The sequence below is a fragment of the Antennarius striatus genome, chromosome 7 (assembly GCF_040054535.1).
Source record: "Antennarius striatus isolate MH-2024 chromosome 7, ASM4005453v1, whole genome shotgun sequence".
NCBI lineage: Eukaryota > Metazoa > Chordata > Actinopteri > Lophiiformes > Antennariidae > Antennarius > Antennarius striatus.
The window spans coordinates 13197418-13219625 of record NC_090782.1 but is presented as its reverse complement, the minus strand read 5'-3'; the positions used below and the strand labels follow the sequence as shown (position 1 = coordinate 13219625).

Here is a 22208-nt window from a genome sequence, read left to right as displayed (position 1 = left end):
ATCCACTCTTATCCTCTTGATTTCTGCCTGGACTATTTCACATGCAGGGTTTAGGTCAGTTGAACATAACCCATGACTGCTGACAGTGAATATCTATTTGGCTGTAAGTAAAGGCTGAGGCTGATTGTTAATGAGCGGTATCTTAAGCAGATCTTAAGGCCGAATCCAAGCCTGACCAGGCGCAAATTTGGGGCCGGGTCGGGCTCAAAATGTCAATAATTATGTTCGGGTCGGATCAGGCTTTAATACCCGAGGGCTCGGGTCGGATTGGGCTTAAATACCCGTGGGCTCGGGTCGGGTCGGCTTTAGCACCCTCGGGCTTGGGTCTGGTCAGGCTGGATTTTTTAGGCCCGATCTTGCCGCTACTCCACACGCACATGGCTCAACACTGAAGAGTAAATTTATCAGTACAGGACTTGGCAGTCTTCACCTCAAGGAAGAGGGGCATTTATTTAAAAGATGCCAATGTTCACGTTTTGGACAAGACCACTAGAACTGAAGCCTCTTGGATGAGAAGTGAAATGTCCAGTGGATTCATTTAAACAGCTTTGGATAACCATGACCTGGATAATTGAGAATCTACACAGACATCAAGCAGTTTTTGAGCACTGAACACTAAAATCTGAATCCTGTTTAATTACAGAAACCCGACTACCATTGGGTCTTATTTATACCTAAGCACTAATTGTCCCCAGGAGACCCAGTCCATCATTTGTCTCCAGACTTTTCTTACAGGTCACCAACAGTCTCCATTGCTGGCACTTATTTTCAACCTGACCTGAATTGTTGATTTTGGTGAACGTTCCAATGTACATAAATACATTGTGTGTTTGTTTTCTGCTCAGAAGTTCACAGAGAAATGGATAAAGGAAGTATGAAACGCTGCAGATGATGAACCAACAGTACATAACAGTTGACATAACATGAAATCTTAATCTATGGGGTGTTAATGTTAATTGCTTTGGAGCTTCTGTTACTTCTCTTTCTTTACTTTTCCTACTAGACTTTTCAAATGCTTGCAAGATACTTCCGCTGTCTTGGTGCTTCTCCTCGACAGGTAGGAAACAAGTATGGAAGACAGGAAATCCAAAGCCCTGGAACCCCGACCCCACTACAGTACAATTTGGACTGCAAAGTATATCTGGCCTATCTGCCACACTCACCCCCCCCCCCCCTTCTCTCTCTCTCTCTCTCTCTCTCTCTCTCTCTCTCTGTACGTGCATCTCCAACACTCATCTCCCTCGGCTCGACTTCACCATAATCATAAGTAACTGTAAATAAGGATGTGTGTGTGAGTGTGTGAGTGTGTGTGTGTGTGTGTGTGTGTGTGTGTGTGTGTGTGTGTGTGTGTGTGTGTGTGTGTGTGTGTGTGTGTGTGTGTGTGTGTGTGTGCATGTGTTCACATCCAGTGTGTATGTTTATGTCCAGTGAGTCCTTAGCATCATGGCACTCACAGACACACACACACATATGCACACACACACACACACACACACACACACACACACACACACACACACACACACACACACACACACAGATACACAGGCTGCACATGCACATGAAGTGGAGCTAACTCTGCAACCTCAGCCCTTGCTAATTGGAAGTTCCACGCTGTGGTGAATGGGCAGCCAGAATCACGTTATCACTACTTGCCCACCTGCTGATACATACAGTTTTTGTCTGGAATGTTCTCCATGGTCAAGTACAGACGGAGACGTATAGGAGCAGCTACGGTTGTCATGAAGTTTGTATCTGTTGGATGGATGAATTGCTGTTATATTTTAAAATGCCAGACTCAAACTGAAGTAAAACCTATTTCAGTACTTACTTATTGACTAAACCTACACCAAGATTGATGAAATAAGTTCACTAAATGTTAAAAACATTTTCATTTAAATTAAATTGTTGTTCCACAGTGCACTTGCATTGCGGCCCAAGTGTCCCTCGCCTCTTGCCATTACGTCTGCTTGGATAGGGTCCAGCAACCCCCGTGACCCACAAGAGCCCTGTGGAAGAAGCGTTTAGCCTGAGAAAGAAAAGTTTTCCACTGACACTATTCTCCTTCTGTGTCTGAAGGTTTGTTAGAGCATCAGTAGCGGTGCTTGGGATGAGAACATGGGTTTTTATATGTTTATCTCATTCAGCTGGTGTATGTGTTCACATCTAAACAAAAGTACACACACGTATCTTGTTGTTTAACACTGACAGTTCACTTCTGCTGGTGTTGTTTGGAAGGTTGTGCTACAGAGGTGCAATAATAATGGAGGTTGTTCTAGGTTTAGACCTTTGGGAGGGTTCTGGAGACAAATGTTTGTGTGTGCAGAATTGTTTTGGTGTGGCCATGTCTGCTTGAGACACACTAAAAATGGACAGAATTGTATCAACAACATTCTGGCTCATAAAAAAATCATTCATTTCACAATTTTGTCACACTCATCATTTATGTAACACTGTAGATGTTACAGACAGCTAGAATCAATCTCCAGGCTCGTACCAGCAATAATAATTAAACAAAGTAAAGACCGCAGGTCAATGGATGGAAAGGAATTATTGTTGTGTTAATATAACAAGGTTGATAGAAGACAAGGACAATACAACATGACATATAAACAGAACAATATTCACTACAAGCTTAATCATGTTTTGAATCTGTGTTTAACTGAATCTTTTTTATTGCTACTTATATTCCAAATGACTTTCAGAGCTGTTCAGTCAGGATGTAAACACTCTGCTGACACCTAGTGTGTTTTGTATTTAAGTACAGCAAGTACAATCCCCACACAATCCCCACTGTCTGTGTTACAAGTAGTGAAATTTGAAGTTGCTACACTTATATTGGATGAATAAACTTATTAATGTAATTGTTTGGAGAAATTACAGACAGGTTCTAAGAGGCTGCTCACAAGCTGAATTGTTCATGAATTGTTATACAGTCTGCCCTCGTTCCTTGCGGTTAATGCGTTCCAGGAACCACACGCAATTAACAAATTCCGCGATAGAGAGACAAACCATTTATCTTATTATTTACGGTAATTTAAACGTTTATCATCCTTCCCATATTGATATTAAACCACATTAAAAAGAAGAAAAACTGCATAGTGGCTCAGTGGTAAAGCAGGCGGTAGAGCAGGTCGTCCTATGATTTAAGATCGGCGGTTCGATTCCCTCTCCCGCCCCCCCAAAAATACCCGGAGGTGAGCTGACAGTGGGAGGTGTCAACTCATCTCCGGAGCACTGCCGAGGCACCCTTGAGCAAGGTGCCGTCCCCTTTACAAATTGCTCATTTGAGGCGCACCAAGAAGGAGCTGCCTGCCACTCTACCTCCCCTGCATGCCTACAGGCCCCCTTGTGTGTGTGTGTGTGATACAGGGGCCTGTACTCACATATATGTATGCATGCGTTTGTAATCAGTAGCTAGAGTGTGCGTTCTTAATTTCCCTTCGGGGATCAAACCAGTATATAAAATTAAATTTAAAAAAATTAATTTACCAAAAATGTGTTCAGAAGTGCAACCACAGAATAACAATTATATACAATTTTATAATTATTGTTTTTTTTCAATTTTTCTGCATATCTTGAAATCATAGAATAGAATAGAATGCCCTTTTCCACAAGGGCAATTGTGTTAGTGCCCCATGTAAGGTCCTCTGAGATGTGTGTTCCCAGTACAGTGGTACCTCTATTTACGAATGTCTCTACATTCGAAATTTTCTACTTACGAAACGGCTCAACAGGAAAATATTGCCTGTAGTTGCAAAAGAAATTTCAGGTTACGAAAGGTAAAAATACAATATGGGCTGCTACTCACAGCTCCACAAGGGTTCCTGAATGCAACATTCTTATAGCTGCTCTGCCATTGGCTATTACCTAGCATTTCCTGGCATCCCATTGGCTAAGAAGGACCTCTGTGTGTAGCTAGATAGGTGTCTATGCAGCGTGCTCATCATTTGGTCCTCGACCCATGAGGTGTTCTGATAGTTTTACATAAATATATTAACTTTTAGAGTATTCACTATGGACCCCAAGAAAGTGACGGAGAAAGAGGAAAAGAAAAGTATTAGTTACATGTTTTGATGCGTTTTTCATTTTCCGCCGCTTCATCCGCCTTTGCGGGTCACGGGGAGCTGGAGCCTATCTCAGCTGGCACAGGGCGTAGGGCGGGGGACACTCCGAGCACGACGTCAGTGCACCGCGGAGCCACACACAAAGACAAACAACCATGCACACACACACTCACTTCTATGGGCAATTTAGGACCAGCCAATCAACCTGAAGCGCATGCTTTTGGAGGTGGGAGGAAGCCAGAGAACCCAGAGAAAACCCACGCAGACACGGGGAGAGCATGCAAACTCTGCACAGAGCAGGACTCGAACCCGGACCCGCCATGTTGTGTGGCGACAGCACTAACCACTGCGCCACCGTGCCGCCCTAATGTATTTTTATGCTTTATAAAACATTTATTTCTGAATTTTGGGGGGCCTGGAATTGATTAGTGCATTTGCATTGAAAATGTGTCTCTACTTAGGAAATTTTCTACTTACGAAATTTCTTCCAGAACCAATTAATTTCATAAGTAGAGGTACCACTGTCACTTGAAGTCACTGACCCATTCCACCAGGTCCCCCCAAATTTGAAGAGGCCTGGGATCCTCCTGTCATCATTACACAATAGATTAATTAACACAACTACACAGATTAAGAGTGTATTAGAAGGTCATGGTCAGACATGAGTCAGATCTCTTGATTTGCCCTTGCAGTTTATGAACTCACTCATGAAACAGCGTTTACAACTAGGCACAGAACATAATGATGATGTTAATTGCATACGACTGACATCACTACATCTCCCCCTGTTTTGTGAAAAACTTGAATAAATAGGTTCGTAGGAGGTGGGTACACAGAAAACTCACTCACACAATGAATCAAACCACTCCTATAAGGCTATAATAAATGTGTGATTTATTACATGGAGAGAATAGAAATACTAAGAAACAATACGTACAAACAAACAAACAAACAATAAGTCAAAAGACCTCTATGTTGCTAGACCAAATGTGTCGTTTAGTCCCCGCAGCGCATAGCAATGCAAACAAACAATTCTATGATGCTAGAATAAACTTGTAGTTTAATTCCCCACAGAGCACAGAAACAATTCTATGATGCTAGAATAAACTTGTAGTTTAATTCCCCACAGAGCACAGAAACAAACAAATAGTTGGTTGAGCTAAGGCAATATATGGTGGCATTCCAAATATGCTTGGCCTCTTACCTTGACACAGGGAAGGAGAGCCTACAACCCAGGCAGAGTAGCTTCAACCAGGCTGGGCGTCCGTATGTAACCCGCAGCTGACTCTCTCTTTCTTACTTCCTTCTTTCTCTCTCTTACCTTCTTTCTCACTTACTGGAGTATGAAACTCCTCACCTTTTATACCTTTTAAGAAGAAAGGCCTGCATGCGAGCAGGAATGGCCAGCTCTCAGGCAGCCCTCCTTTTGGTGGTACCCCCCGCTGAGGAATAAACATCACCATCCTCGAGAATGCAGTGTAGGAAGCTTTCACGCACTCGTAAACCATCTGTATCAGGAGACCTTACACCTTTTGAATGCACCAAACTTGTCACACCAAAACTAAGAAAACTAAGAGATCTTTATTACACATTGGAATGTAATTTAAAGGCTTTCATGCACCCATAAAACATCTTACACCTTGACTGAAAACAGGTCTCCATCTCCTCTCCATCGGTTCTCCTTTGGTTCTCCATCTGGTTGGATGGGCTGTGACCTGCTGTGACCTCTTTGTCCAAACAAACTAAGATGTGACTTAGCCCAGCAGTTGCATGGAGAGGTTTTGAAGCAAGTTCTCAGTAATGACATGATAAGAGTCAAATCAGGACACACACAATACAAATTTCCATTACACTCCACCCCTTGGCCTGATTTTGACTCTTCATTCATAGTACAATCAGGACATCTCTATTAAACTCCACCCCTTGGCCTGTCATCTTAATGTGGTGAGCTATAACTACTTAAGTGTAGATAAGAAACAATAAGTGTTGTGTTACCTATGTGTGTAACTACCAATTGAAGACGTGGCCCCACTGGGTCACCTCAGTGTGATGATCCTATATGTATCCTATATGTTCACTGACTAAAGCTGGCCCCCCTTTCCAGCAGAGGAATGGATGATGCCAGCGGTGTTTCCCACGTTGGAGTCGGGCGCCAATAGGGCCTCCCGCTCTGCCTTCTGAAATGACGGGGGCATTTCCAGTCTGCTCACCGCTCGTTCGATGCTTCTCTATTTCACCGTTGGGGACTCACACCAAAACAGCCGACGTCCTCAACAACTCAACACACGATGTCCTCAGTTGAGGCCGTTGCCTTAGCCGAGGAACTCTCTGGGGTTGCAAGAGCTGCAACCTCTGTTTCCAGATCAGGGTCTGGAGTGGCACCTTCACTAGCTGGTGGAGGGAGAGCAGATCCTGGGTCCGATCTGGCTGGTCTGGTAGATGAGATGTGGAACCACGTGTCCCCCTTTCCTAGCAACCGGACTGCAGTTCCAGTTCGCTCAGTGACTTGGTCGGGACCTGTCCACCTGCAATTTGATTTTTCATTTTATACTCATCTGGAACTCCACATGGGATGCCAATAGCATCTGTGTAGACTGGGCTGTCCTCCGGTTTCATGGTGTATGAGTTCCGTTGTGACCATGTTGTCACTTCAGCCTCGAACATTTAAATCTGTAAGTGAGAAATAAGAGACACAATTGCACATCTCTCTGCCCCATTTGGGGCAAAGAATCTTTTTTTTGTCTTGGTCCTACATATCAAGCAGTAAATCAGTCAAGTCGGGGTAAAGGTGCGCTTTACGCTTGCCCTTATTTTTCCCCTTCTTCCGTTTAGGAGCTGTGGCTTTAGCGATTCTCACTAACCTGTCGTTTGAATCTGACTCCTCCTTTGAATCTGAACTCTCTGACTCCTCCCTTGAATCTGAACTCTCTGACTCCTCCCTTTTCATGCCGGAATGACGGGACCGGTTCTGGTCCTCCATGGGAGGAGAGGAGGGAGTTACCGTGGTTAACTCCTTTAGGGTTTTCAAAAGCTGCCCGAACTGATTCATTTCCGTCATGCAATGTACTTTTAACCCTCTTTTAGCATAGCGTTTCCTCAGCTCATTTGTAGGGAGTCCATCTATCTCTGAGGCGGGGACTCCCGATCTTATCAACGCCTTCCACAGATCCCGCCTAGAGGGGCCGGACATGGGGGCTCTCAGAGCACGCACAGGCAGCTCCCGCTCGGGGACGCGCCGTCTGTCTTCTCGGTATCGAACAGGAGCCTGGTCCCAGTCTCCTAACGACCCAAGTTCTGCCATCATTCCCCGAATCTCACCCATGGGGCGATCGGGCGATCCCAACATGAGGGATAAAACCAAAGACTTGTATGGGGGGGTGAGGTCTTTATCATCATATCCCTCACCGTTTTGGGGACAGCTAAAGCAATCACGTCATCCACCAGTCCCACCATTAATGCCTCCCGCACACAGAGCCTCAATAATCGCTGCATCCCCTCACGGATGGTATGCCACATTCGGTCTAGCGGAGGCCAGTCCGAGGGCAGGGGGTGCTGTTCGCGGATAGCTTCCGAGTACAGAGCAAGAACTGTCGTCATATCAGCTCCGCGATCGCGTACTAGCTGTTGATACGAAGCATTTACTGCTGTATCTCGTGATAACCCCGCAAATCTCATCCCGTCCCCCTCGTCTATTTCCGCTTGCGACCCTCCTTCATCCAACAAGCGCACTAGCCACAAGTCTAGCGGCTCGTCCGGCTTCTGCCGGAAACGAGACGTTAAATGAACCACCTCCTCGGAGGTGTAATCCTCCAAGGTTCGCGAAATTTCGGGGTCTGGCTGCGGCTGGGGTTCATCAACCATGATAGCCTGACCATGCTCATCTACCATTTGCCTGCCCGCCCCGTCTATCGCCTGCCGACGCACCGGAGGAATCATCTGCTGCATCTGCCTCCGTCGGACCACCGGGTTCGCACGGAGCGGCGGATGTTCGGGGGCTGGACTGATCCACTCCCCGTCATCAGAATCATCCCAGACATTTCCGTCCCAGGTCTCCGGATCCCAGGTGACCGGATCACCATCTATCACCCGAGACACGAACGACCGTATCTGGGTGGTCTCAGCACGCCGTGGCGGTTTACGCCGTCGTCGGCGATTTACTTTGGACACACGCGTGACCGCACAGTCCGTCAGCTTTAGCAATTTGTCGTATTTGCATTGCAAAGCAGTCAATTGCTGGTGCAACTAAGCGTTCTCCTCACTCTGCTGCTGCAAAACAGTTAATTGCTGGCGCAACTGAGCGTTCACATAACTCTGCTGCCGCCAAGCCTCGGCGCAGATCCACATGCGCCGCTGAACTCCCCCCAGGGGAGTTGTGGATGAAACCGGGACGCCCTGTAGTACGCTAACTACAGACGCCACCGAACCATCCTTCACCAAGTCAGCCCACGGCTCGGGCCGACCACCACCATCTCGCAAACACAACGCCAATTCTTTCCAATGCGCATCTTCCCAGCCGGGAACAAGAATCTCTCTCTCTCTCCTTGCCTCTGGAGCCTCCTTGGAGCGCTTCCAAAACTTTTTAAACATGGTTTTCTGTGTATATCCTCCAACCTTCAAAAGTCCAATTTTACTATTACAATTGATTATAAGGATCCTGTTCGTGACGCCAATTGTTTTGTGAAAAACTTGAATAAATAGGTTCGTAGGAGGTGGGTACACAGAAAACTCACTCACACAATGAATCAAACCACTCCTATAAGGCTATAATAAATGTGTGATTTATTACACGGAGAGAATAGAAATACTAAGAAACAATACGTACAAACAAACAAACAAACAATAAGTCAAAAGACCTCTATGATGCTAGACCAAATGTGTCGTTTAGTCCCCGCAGCGCATAGCAATGCAAACAAACAATTCTATGATGCTAGAATAAACTTGTAGTTTAATTCCCCACAGAGCACAGAAACAATTCTATGATGCTAGAATAAACTTGTAGTTTAATTCCCCACAGAGCACAGAAACAATTCTATGATGCTAGAATAAACTTGTAGTTTAATTCCCCACAGAGCACAGAAACAAACAAATAGTTGGTTGAGCTAAGGCAATATATGGTGGCATTCCAAATATGCTTGGCCTCTTACCTTGACACAGGGAAGGAGAGCCTACAACCCAGGCAGAGTAGCTTCAACCAGGCTGGGCGTCCGTATGTAACCCGCAGCTGACTCTCTCTTTCTTACTTCCTTCTTTCTCTCTCTTACCTTCTTTCTCACTTACTGGAGTATGAAACTCCTCACCTTTTATACCTTTTAAGAAGAAAGGCCTGCATGCGAGCAGGAATGGCCAGTTCCAGCTCTCAGGCAGCCCTCCTTTTGGTGGTACCCCCCGCTGAGGAATAAACATCACCATCCTCGAGAATGCAGTGTAGGAAGCTTTCACGCACTCGTAAACCATCTGTATCAGGAGACCTTACACCTTTGGAATGCACCAAACCTATCACACCAAAACTAAGAAAACTAAGAGATCTTTATTACACATCGGAATGTAATTTAAAGGCTTTCATGCACCCATAAAACATCTTACACCTTGACTGAAAACAGGTCTCCATCTCCTCTCCATCGGTTCTCCTTTGGTTCTCCATCTGGTTGGATGGGCTGTGACCTGCTGTGACCTCTTTGTCCAAACGAACTAAGATGTGACTTAGCCCAGCAGTTGCATGGAGAGGTTTTGAAGCAAGTTCTCAGTAATGACATGATAAGAGTCAAATCAGGACACACACAATACAAATTTCCATTACACCCCCTCTAAAGGATTGAAAGTCCGACGTTTAAACTGACATGTACTACAGGTCACATGAACACAAATCATGAACATAAGTCTTGAACTCTTTGTAGACGTTAGTAGACCTCAGGCATTTATCAAATTTTTACTCTATCATGTTGATAATCACATCTTAGTCAACATACTTGTTAATAACATTTAACAATTAACTAGAAGCATGATGTACTCTTAACAATATGAAATACTATTTGCCTTCATATGTATGTTGAAATGAAAAATATGTCACTAGCACTTGTGGCAATTTGTGGTCAGAGAAGATGGGTGTAGCTGAAAATGTTCGTGAGTGGAAAATTATAACAGCAAATACAGCTTGTAGACACAGGCCAATGAGCAAAAAGTGTGACGAACATTTATGCAAAGTGCTGTACTCTTTTTCCTCTTTGTCTATGGTTAATCACTTAAGTCACAGCAACAGCAGATGAGGAGTTTGTACTTACAGGTGAGACACCTTCAGCAAAGTTTGAATGCAGTCTTATAAATGGTAATCTTTGTTTTCCTGTTTAATGTTAAACTAACAGAATGGATTTCTGATAAACTTGATTCTGTTGAAAAGTTATATCAGTAAAGTTAATTAAAGCAATTAAATGTCCTAGATTGAATAAGTACTTCCTATGGAAAAGTGTACAAATGTAAATACATAAGCAAAGAGTTTCTCTAAAACATAAAATTTATTAAAGATATGTAGATTTTATTTGTCTTTTTTTTAAAAATCTTTAGAGCACGAAACTTTTCTGGAGCTTCAAAACAGTTTTGCAGTATTGTACCAACCAACTGAGGAAGATGAGTACTTGATTAATTTAAAACAACAACAACAACAACAACAACAACAACAACAACAACACGTATTTAATGAATTAGGACAGGGCAGGAAATTCAGAAGTTGAGCTACTTGGGAATGTTTTTGGTGAACTGTTTGTTTAATGAACTGCTATTTTTGGTTTAGCAGAGTACAAGGATGTCACGACACACCAACACAAAAAGAATTGAGGGGCTGAACAAGAATCTCTGGTAAGTGAAAAGATACTGCATTAATTATCTTGTTTAGAGATGTCTGATCTAGGTTCAGTTTTACACCATTCTGTTTCTACATAAAAAAAAAGAATTAAATGATGAGACAGATTAGTTGGGAAGTATTTGTATAATTTGTATTATTTAATTTCATTTTCCCACAAAGACATTTAAAAAAAAACTTTTCAAAATTTCTTTTAATATCATTTGGCCATTTGAATACAAATTCTATTATTTCAGGAACATTTGTGACTTCTGATCTGTCAAGTAACGATTTATGTCATTGTTAATTCAGGGAAATCCTTCCATCAATAGCGCTGGACCAATCGGTTGTTAATCTGGGCCGAGGTAAACCAAACATCCCTCCACCTTCTTATGTCAAGGAGGCATTAGCAAAGGCTGCATCAGTGGATATCCTGAACCAGTCCACCAGAGGCTTTGTAAGGCTGAGTAAACTGTAGCACTACTTGTTCTGAGCTGTATCAATAGTTGTAAGGTAGAAGGAATGTTGTGTTATGCAACTTCTCAGTGAAATATAGGGCTAAAAAATTTGTCTGGAATCACCACAATACATTTCTTAACAATTAACAATTACCTCAGCTCCAAGAAGGGTACAGGAGAGTTGATGCTTATGCTTAAGTTTCAGGACTGAAGGCAGTTGCTTTCACAAGATCTTCTGATTTTCCAGGGTCATCCACGTTTGGTGAAGGCCCTTTCTCAGGTTTACGGGAAGGTCTGTGCGCGCCAGATCGACCCATTTAAAGAAATCATGGTGACTGTAGGAGCTTATGGATCTTTATTCAGTACTATGCAAGGGTTGGTGGATGAAGGAGATGAGGTATGAATTTCATCTCATACATGTTCATAGACTTATATTAATGCATTCATTAAAATGCTTCCCTGCGTATCTCCCTTCAGGTCATCGTCATAGAACCTTTCTTTGATTGTTATTTGCCTATGGTGAAAATGGCAGGGGCCAAGCCTGTGTTAATACCATTACGTGTTGTAAGTAAAGCCTAAAGTTGGAATTAGTCATACCTGCTAAAAGACTCTACCTACCTGTAAACTTCAGACACAAGATGTCATTTCTAATTTTTAGAAATCTGGAAAGAAGACACTCACTGGTGCAGATTGGTTTCTGGACCCAAATGAACTTGCAAGTAAGTTCAGTTCTAAGACAAAGGCCATCATCCTCAACACACCTAACAATCCTATTGGGAAGGTGAGCATCCAACATCCATCATGTGTGTGACGTGCAGAAATTTGGCTACCAGACACGTCAGTTGTTCTGTCATCACCCTGCAGGTTTTCACCAGAGAGGAGCTGCAGATGATCGCTGATCTCTGCATTAAACATGACACTCTGTGCATCAGTGATGAGGTTTATGAGTGGCTCGTCTACAAGGGACATCAACATATCAAAATTGGTGTGTCTACAGCTGAAACATGTTTCACTTCAAATAATTGCTCCCCTTATAAATACTAATTAGTCCTCCATGTGCGTGTTCATTTCAAACAAGGAAACCTGTTTGGTCGGTTGCAAATAAAATAGGCTAACACGCATCAAGACAAGTAAGTGTCATTTACAAACTGTAGAGTTTTGACTCATTTTTATAATAACAATGGCCTGAAAATGAATCGTAGTAACAAATTATATAGTGCTGAAAACATTAACTATCAATTTTCTGCAAAACTACTGTAATTGTATTCTGTGGTGTGACTCCCTCATTCACTGCCCTGACATGCATTCTACAGTATTTTTGTGGATCTGTGTAGAAACTGCACCCTCTTAACTTGCGGTTAATGCGTTCCAGGAACCACACGTGAGTGACAAATTCCGCGATATTGCAACAAACTACTTATCTTATTATTTATGGTAATTTAAATGTATATGAACCCTCCCCATACTGATATTAAACCACCTTCTATCTGTATACCTTTTCCCACACTCTTATCGACTATTTAAAGCTCTTTTGTCTCAAGGAAGTGCGCTGCCTTCCGAGACTCATGGAACGTAGCAAACTTCCGGATGCCATCAGCCAATAGAATGCATGTACGGTATCACGTGATTACCTACTAAGAATCCGTGATGAGGGGAAGTCGTGCGTGTTGACGCACAAATGCGCGAGGGATTACTGTGCCAGAATTGTTTGGAAAATATTCATGTATTGAGACAAAATTATTCAAAAAGAAAAAAAACTTTGATCAAATGTTGCTGGATAAATGGAGCCATATATTTGCCAATCCATCCTGTTGCTTGTAGACTGTGGCTTCCAACTATGAAGGCATAGCCTGAAGAGGATTTATAGTAATTACTTTAGGCATGACAGCAAAGCTCTGACAGGATGAAATGTTACCATAAATTAAATCTCAATCTCCTGAGGTTTTTACATTTTTAAAATGTTTTTTTTTCCCCCCTCTCTAGCCACTCTGCCTGGAATGTGGGCAAGAACAATCACCATCGGTAGTGGTGGGAAAACATTTAGTATCACTGGATGGAAGGTTTGAAAAAGAAATCCATCTTCAGATATAGAACCCAATTTCCAATATTCATCATTCAGTTCTTTTAATCTATGTACCTTTTTGTGTCTAGCTTGGCTGGTCTATCGGACCTGAACACTTGATAAAGCAGCTTCACATTGTCATGCAGAATTCCATGTACACCAGCCCGACACCTTTACAGGTAAGGTTTTGTAATTTGATCGCTGATCCCTTGATTGGTGTTGAGTAATAAGCTTACTGTATCTGACATGATACAGTAAGCTTATTGTGTCTTTTCCAGTTAGCAGTGCTTTTACTCACCTGAGCGGATTTTTTTTATTTGTTCACAGCAAAGGATATTTATCTGTTACACATTTAACTGTATACTAGTTCTGCCTAAGCTAGCATAACTCTTTAGAGACTTGCTGTATTCAACAGTTCTTTGGACTTCATCCAGCCCTGATAGCAGTAGTTCATTAGCTTAGCTGTTCAGGATGGCTTCTCTGTTTGTCAGATGTTTAGTTGCTCCTCTGCATCCTTCAGAGACACCTGTCACCTAAGGGATCATTCCACAATATATTTATATATATATATATATATATATATATATATATATATATATATATTTATTTTTATTTTATTTATTTATTTATTTATTTTTTTAATATATATATATAAAGAATTAAAAAGAATTAAAGTGAATGTTGAGTTGGTGTATGCATATGCAAAGGTATCTTTGGACTCTGTAGGTGCTGTTGGACTTTTCTCATGATCCCTGCTAAATCTGACCAGCAATCAAAAGTTTAGACACATTTTGTCATTCAACTGCTGGCTGTGGCGGTGGTGGTCAGAAAACAATGTTGGTTTTGCTGACAATAGCAGAACATTCTGGGGAAAACTTGGTCTGAGGACCGGCAGCATATACTTTTTTTGAATAGCAACCCTAACTAAAAAAAATGAAAGTGACCTCTGCAGTAGTCCAAAAACAGACTTCAGATCATCAGATATCTTGCAAAATTGTATTATTAAATGACTTAATGTCTGATTATTACTCATTTTGTTCTCCTGAAAATTTGTAGTACTCTGCTTGTAGTCCACATTCTCAGGCAGGTAGATTTGTCTTTGAAATCCTACGAGAAAGCATTTAAATCTGTGTTAAACAAACTGGAGCGTGTGGTTGTTTCTTCAGGAGGCATTGGCTCAAGGTTTGCTTCATAATTTTGAGCTGATGGGTCAGCCGGAGTGTTACTTCACCTCGTTAGCAGAAGAACTTGAGACCAAAAGGGACCGTCTGGCTGCCGTCCTGCAGGAGGTTGGAATGACTCCTATAATCCCAGAGGGAGGATACTTCATGCTTGTGGATGTCACATCTCTCAGTGAGTCACTGAACATTTAAAATGACATTTCTGCTAACACATTTGCACTGGTGATGGTTGTAAGTAGTATGGATGAATACAGTTTAGTGGCTCAATCCATGTGCATCCATCCAAAGAAACTGAACTCTTGATTCGATGATGTGCAAAATCGAATTTTAGAAATAATTCTTCATAATTGTAAAATGGTTTTCTGGATAATTTCAGAATCACAAAATGTTAACCAACATAGGAATGGGATCAGCAATAGGAACACCTCTCAGTTGGTCCAGAATATTAATTGGGCTTTTTGTTCATTGTAGATCAGGACTTATCACACATGGCTGATGATGATGAAGCTTACGACTGGAAGTTTGTGAGGTGGATGATTAAAGAAAAGGTAAATGGTGCCTTCAGTATACCGTCGTCTTGATTCTAACACATTGTGCTCATTGTTGACTCTGGTTTTAATTTTAAAATTTCTGTTCTTCCCAAAACAGAAACTTGCAGCCATTCCTGTAACAGCATTCATTGGAGATGATTCCAAGAAGCAATTTGAGAAATATATTTGCTTTTGCTTCATTAAGGTAAACACAAACTATTTCCTGTCTTAAGAACACTTCACTTTCATCCTGCGTTAAAAAGATTTGTGTTGGTTTTTTTTTTTTTACTTGATAAAAAACATTTTCATGACCTTCACTTGTCTGTCTCTTGACAGCAAGATGGTACTCTGGATGCTGCAGAGCACATTTTGAAAAACTGGAACCAGATATAAAGGGATTCGCCAGCTGAAGCCTGAAGAATTGTGTTCAAACTGAAGCAATTGCATTGGAAAGCAATACTGTACCTTAGGTTAAATGTTCATAGTTAAAATGTTTCTTCGTAGTTTGACTTTTTTTTTTTTTCTGGAGAGAATATTTTAATATCTTAAGATGTGATGTGAGATAATCATGGTGATACGTTGGTGTCATTTTTGTTTGGTGGATTTAAACAATATCTAATTCATGCAGTCATAATTCTGAGTAATTCAAAAACTAATTTTCACTGTTTAAATAAGCAAACTAAAACCATACGTTCTTACCAACACAAACACAATAAAACTTTTACCACTTGGATTTTTTTAGTGACACAGTATGACCTCACCGAGCTCCTCAAGTCATCAGGAATCAGTCTTTTATCAGTTCCCGGAGTCAGAACATAGAGAAACTGCGTTCAGCTGAAACACTCAGTTTATTTAAATCCAGGTTAAAGACCCACCTGTTCCCAGCAGCACTTAAATAGATTTTATTTAGGAGTCCAAGTTCGCAAGGTGTCTTTAAAGACTTTTTAATGTTCCCCCTTTGTTGTAATCTTAAATTATACCTTATTCTTTTTCTTGTTAATGGTTTCTTTAATTGATGTCAAGTGCTTCTCATTCTTGAGGGTTTGAACTGCAGTTTCCCGCACTTGAAAAGGCACTTGTTCCAGAAGATTGGACTGGAATTCACTCAATGACCAGAAATCCACTTTTTTCTTTTATTTGAAAATCATTAGGCTACACAGGTGAAAAACCTTCAAACACGAATATAAATATGTAACCCAAAACCCACAATCAAACAATATACCCCAAAATCAAATACTTAATTTTTAAAACTAATTTCAAGCTATTTCACTACTAGAAAATAAGTAGAAAATACCCATGTTTAAAGCACTGAACTGTTTAACTTTACAAATTTTGGCAGCTTGTAACTTCCATAAACACAACATCACAGTTATCAAATGATTCCTAATTTGAATCCGCATTAAAATGCACATTTTTAATTTAACTTCTCATCCACATGATATTACATTTAACCCTGTACTTATATTACATGCCTTCAATACATTAGATTTAATGCTGACTACATGAATGAACCACAGCAGACTACAACACTGCACAGATGAACAACATTTCTGAATGCTCACCGGCTCCTTCTCCCTTCTTTGAACAAGGTTTAATTCTGCAGTCTCCAGACGATGTAACGTCCTTTCCCACAGTTTCCTCCTCACAGTCTACTGTGTGAGTATCTACAGCTCTACCGATTGTCCGATCACCTCCACCTGTTACAATCAATCTCCAGCCTTCGAGCTAGGACACACACCCAGACCTGATACACTCAGGCAGAGGATGTGGCCTGCAGCTCAACTCAACAATTGTAATGTAAAACACTTTGAATTGTTGTGTACATGAAATGTGCTGTACAAATAACCTTGCATTGCCTTGCCTTGCCAAGTGAAATTATACTGATTGGCCAGTCCTTACATGCCTCTCTCTTGCTACATCACACATATCAGCATTCCCTCTTGGAGGGGAGGTTTGGAGGGCGATAAAGATGTGCAAGTTAGGTCTTTGTTGTTCTTGTGGCAGTCATACAAACACTTCAGTATTCATCTCACAACAGAAGATGCATTACATGTTTGCACACAAGAACGCAATCAATGCAACCTGTCATTTATCTCAGCATCAGCTGGAACAAGAAATAAGAGTTCTGAGTATTTATCTTGAAAAAAAATTGAAAATGTTTCAGTAGTAAAGCTACAGATATGAAAGATAATAAATGAATCATGACAGAATTCCATTTAGCTGCTATTAAGAAAACCGGTTTATTGTCACTGTTATAGCCTACTGAGCTTTTCATACTGACAGAAGTCAAAATATACTGTATGTGTAAAAATGTACTGTATATAAAAGTAAAAAAAAAGTGAATTCAGATATTGTTTTAAAAAAGGCAAATGTTTTTGGTAGAATTAGAGAATTAAAGGGAAATATCAGAAAAAGCAAATGTATCCATGGATTCCTTGTCCTTGTACATTTATGAGGTCTTTCGTTCCTGTTTACAATGAATGACTTTGTAAAGTGCAATTCTTAGATTTTTAGATTTTTAATTGATTATTGGTGAGAAGTCAGGGATAGGCTTGACTTTGTGACAAAATCAAGAAAAAACATTGTAGAATTTCCTGTTTGGCAACAAAGCTCATTTTATCTTGTGTTGTGACTCTAGAGCTCCTTGTCAGCCTTTCCTGTAAACTGACGAGCAGACGACTAGATAAATGAAACTGGTGTCTGCACCTCACTGTTGGAGGGAACCTCATTGCCTTTGACCACTCAGTGTGCAGCACAACCATCATGAAAATAATTGATTACATTTGTGTGTCTCCTGTCGATAAGTCTATTTAGAAAGCGCCAGTTCATTTGTGTAACATTTGAAAATAATTATTTATTATCGATCTGCTCTGCAATGCGAAAGGACCGGTTGGTCCTTTGACCACTAGAGGGAGACAAAGTACAACAGAAGTCCACAAAACAATGAAGCGTTCAGCGTGTCCTCCCATTTTACAACCGAAATGCCAAATTTAGTCAAACGTGACCCCATATTGTGTTTTATTTTAATAATTTCAAATTTCAATAACAAAAATAAAATTATATTTGTATAAGTACATGATTTACTACCTCTGTGAGATGGAAGAAAGCATTAAATATGGTCTGAATAACACAGGAAAAAAACAACATGTTTTCTTCAATAAAATAAATTCTCCTTCAATGATACAAAACTCCCCAGAGATTTTACCACTAGTTAAATATTCACACAAAAGCAAATTTTCACATTCTAGTTACTAGTTATGTGTGAGCCACATACCGTTTCATAGACCCTGTAACAACAGGAATAATGGAAAGGGGAATAAGAGAAGAGCTTCAAGGCTTATAAACCTCTTTTGCAACTTCTAACACTTTTAATAATAAAACTCCTAAAACTCCAATCAAAGGGAACCACTTTAAGCAGTTAGTGGAGGTAAAATCCTAATCCTTCTAGATAATGAAACTGCCCCAGACCAACAGATCAGATGATTAGATGTCTGCTTGCATTCTGTAAAGACGAGGCCGTGGACCCAGAAAGGGTAACGCAAATGTAGGGGTAGCCTGATTTCCTGGTGCGTTCTTGTGCTCCGCTTATGAAGAAACCTGACATCTAGTTTCCATGACATCATGACCATACATAATCATGGTAGTTCACAGAGTCAAGGTGTGTGGATGTTAATCTAAGTATTGGAGGGAATATCGTCGCTCCCTCCACACCGTTCTCCCCCTTTTCGTGCAAAACTGCACACATTCGTCCCTCCCAATGCACAACCATAGGTCAAGTCATTCAAAAGGTTAACCATGAACTCTTGAGACGGTTGAAGAATTCCATCAGACAAAGCTTCCCGCTCAGATGAAGTTCAGCCGTCTTTAACAACTGGTAATAAAGTAAGTGACTACAATTAACATTTTCTTCAGGTTTTTTTTTTCTTCAATTTTTTTGATGTAACATTTATTCAGTTTACAAAACTTTACTGCATTCATCAATGTGACTAAATGTGCATTTTTTATGTGTAGGAATATCCAGGATCATAAATGTTTAATGACACAATTGTTGTAATGTAGTGTAAAAACTGGTGCGGGGAACACAACAACTGCACTTTAAAGCCTGGCTAGGATTATTCATTATGATGTTGTCCCTGTTATCCTCTTTATGTAGTGTGTAGTCACCAGATCCCCACGGATTAGACGTCTGCCAGGATAATACCATCATCATTTATGTTAATTATAATTATTGTGCCAATACTCTAATGTCACAATCTTGTTATGAGGGAGGATTTAGGTTATTGTTGTCCTTAAAATGACACCGAATTTGAGTTATTTCATTTCATCTCTTGGTGATCATCACGACCTTATTTTGTTCTAGCTGGCTATGACGCTTCCTGCCCTACAACCACACGACAACAGCTCTGAGTGTCTGATGTAGACAGTATATTGAAAAATATTATAGTAAAACTGATAACAGACATAGTTTGTGCTCAAATTGTGTATTAAGTATGTTCATATCAAGAAAATTTGAAGAATTAATTTAGTTGAAATAAGAGTTCAAATTCTTTTAAGCGCTCATGAAGTGATTTCAGGTTATTATAATTTTGGTGCCCTATGAGAAAAATTTTAAGTAACGAAGTTCCAAAAAAGAATATGCCTTGTCCACAGGGTTAAACCCTGTTGTGGATCATACCACATATCTCATAATACATCACCGTTATTCTATTTCTCCTGTGTGAATCGTCTCTTTTGTGGCGGAAGAGACGGCTGCTGGTGATCGACCGCTGTGCTGTTATTGATTACATCATCGTGGCATTATTAATTAATTATAAATATTTATTCTTGTACTATTATGATTTTTATCATCAGACAAATCATGACTCAATTCCAATAAAATTACCAATCAATCAATCAATGAATCAGTCAACTATTATTTATATAGCGCTTAATCACATTGCCAGACATTTCAAAGTGCTTTAACAAGACAGAAAAGCAACAGAAAACCAACATGAGTCATATTCTCATCACATTAAGATTTATTTTTCAGAGCACAGAAAATCAGAATGGACACCTTAGAATAGTAGAAAACAGTTGAGAATTGAGAGAATGGATGAGTCAGGAGTGCACAGATGGATCAAACAATCATGAAACCATTTATATCATGCCTATCTGCTGCATTTCACAACATATGTTGTACATCTATTGTAACCTTGACATAAATATCTGTGAGAATTTAAGGGGGTGTACCACTGCAGCCCCAAATGATGTCCGCTCAAACGCAGGCCATATGGCTGTGTGAGCCACTCCTATTGCCAAGCCCTGCTCTGTGCACATGGGCTAACAGCTTGGTGGACACATAATTAATTTGCTTAGGCGTCTGCCATTTATTTTCCAACATACATTTTGTTAATTGGGCAGAGGAGGTTAGAATCAAATGAGTGTTTCTGGGTATGTTAAGGCTACTAATTGCATGAAACTAACAAGATAGTGGATTCTAAAGGGAATACTGGGTTGGAACTAATGTTTCAGTAGAATGTTGTAAAAATTGCTTTATTTTCTTTTTTCTTAGTGTTTTTAGTCTGCTCAAGTCCGCAAAGACTATCACAAACAACATTAAAACATGTGATTATTTTGGGGAAAAGGGAAAAGGAAAAGGCCATTTTCCTCATATACAGTACATGTGTCATTTGTGTTTCACCCCCCATCACTGAGCAATAACTGCTCTTTGAACCTAAGTTGAACCAGACTTTGAAAATAAATGTAATGGAGTTAATTGTCTGGGAAATGCAAATGTTATTAGCATCCAAATATGCAGCATAAATCTGGATGATGACTAGTCTTTGTATTTTGTAAACATCAAAAGATGATGATTGTAATCTAAATGATCAGAGAGATAAAAGTGTGTATAAAGAGAGTCTGTTAATTAGAAATCCTGAATATTAAATAGGTTTCACATTGATTAAGTTCTCTTTTTTTTCCATTCACAGTTCATTATGAGGAATTAAAAATGCCAGCATAGGCTCAGATAGAAAATAATTAGCTGAGAAAAATGACAGACATTTAGAAAGAAGACTTAACGTATCAGACTTGGTGTGCTTTTTCATGTCATTGAACATTATTATGTTTCCCCAAGAGCTGTTGTTGGGTTGAGAAGTGGAAGTATGTGTTTCTCATTGCTGAGGCATGAGACAGTGTACCAGGGGTTAACGACAACAAACGATTGCACTCATTCAGCCAGATTTCATGGGATGATCGCGAGCCAGTGCCTACAGCAGCTGGGTGGAGGAGCTTGCATGGTGCCCCTGGAGCTGAGCGAAGCAGGGCACGTTGTCCACAGCGACAATCCCTGCTGTTGTTAATCACCTGCCCCCCACCCGGATCTCACCCCCCTTTCTCCAGCTCTCTCTCTCTCTCTCTCTCTCTCTCTCTCTCTCTCTCTCTGTACTGATTTGCAAGCACAGATTAATCAGAGCACGGGGTCCTTGATGAAATTTTGCTGTTATTGTTCCCAATTTTAGCAACATCTTTTATTGTCTTCATCATTCATTTACGGGAGGGAGACGGTGGGACTGTGTCAATTATGTAAATGATGTTGCACAGTTTTGCAGATTACTTCATTCGCTTGCCATTGTTTGGCATGGATTTAATTATTAAATATTATTATTCTCACGTTTCTTTCCATTTTCCCAAGCTTTGTTTCAATTTGATCTCTTCTCCAGCTGCTCAGCCCTCTGCTCTGAGCCAGAATCAAAGCTTTCTGAAGCGTCAAGGCCAAACAAACTCCCCTCAATTTAATGATTTTGAAGTTTGCAGCTCGCCTTCATCTGTGGGCACAAACCGTAATTGGAAAAAGACGTGCCACATTCAGTTCAATGACCAGGAATTGAATCTAAGTTTATTCAAAATTGACATTCAATTATGTAGCACCTAATGATATTTTAATCTCTCTTCTTTAATTCCCAGGAATTAGCTTTTCAAAGGCTTTGTCTGGCAGCAACATAGACAGCTTGAATAAAGAGCACAGATTGGTATTAGATTCCAGTCATGATAGGGAAATTAAAGCTTTCATAGTTCACATATTCAAAGGAAAGCCAGT

The 22208-nt window shown here is 40.6% G+C and overlaps 1 protein-coding gene across 6 annotated transcripts; it reads left to right on the top strand.

Moving 5' to 3' along the window:
* The first annotated feature begins 10302 nt into the window (after positions 1 to 10302).
* On the top strand, positions 10303 to 17539 carry LOC137598469 (kynurenine--oxoglutarate transaminase 3-like). Of its 6 annotated transcripts, none has more exons than XM_068318649.1 (13): positions 10303 to 10347; positions 10852 to 10916; positions 11212 to 11356; positions 11605 to 11754; positions 11835 to 11921; positions 12016 to 12138; positions 12222 to 12342; positions 13341 to 13417; positions 13509 to 13598; positions 14586 to 14772; positions 15072 to 15148; positions 15249 to 15335; positions 15467 to 17539. In XM_068318649.1, exons 1-13 carry the CDS (start codon positions 10327 to 10329, stop codon positions 15521 to 15523), a joined length of 1287 nt encoding a protein of 428 aa, XP_068174750.1. In that variant the 5' UTR covers positions 10303 to 10326; the 3' UTR covers positions 15524 to 17539. The 6 variants fall into 6 exon arrangements, with proteins under 6 accessions (XP_068174750.1, XP_068174754.1, XP_068174751.1 ...); XM_068318653.1 differs by having other exon boundaries at positions 10317 to 10347; positions 10626 to 10916; XM_068318650.1 differs by having other exon boundaries at positions 10324 to 10347; positions 10855 to 10916.
* Positions 17540 to 22208: the final 4669 nt, after the last annotated feature.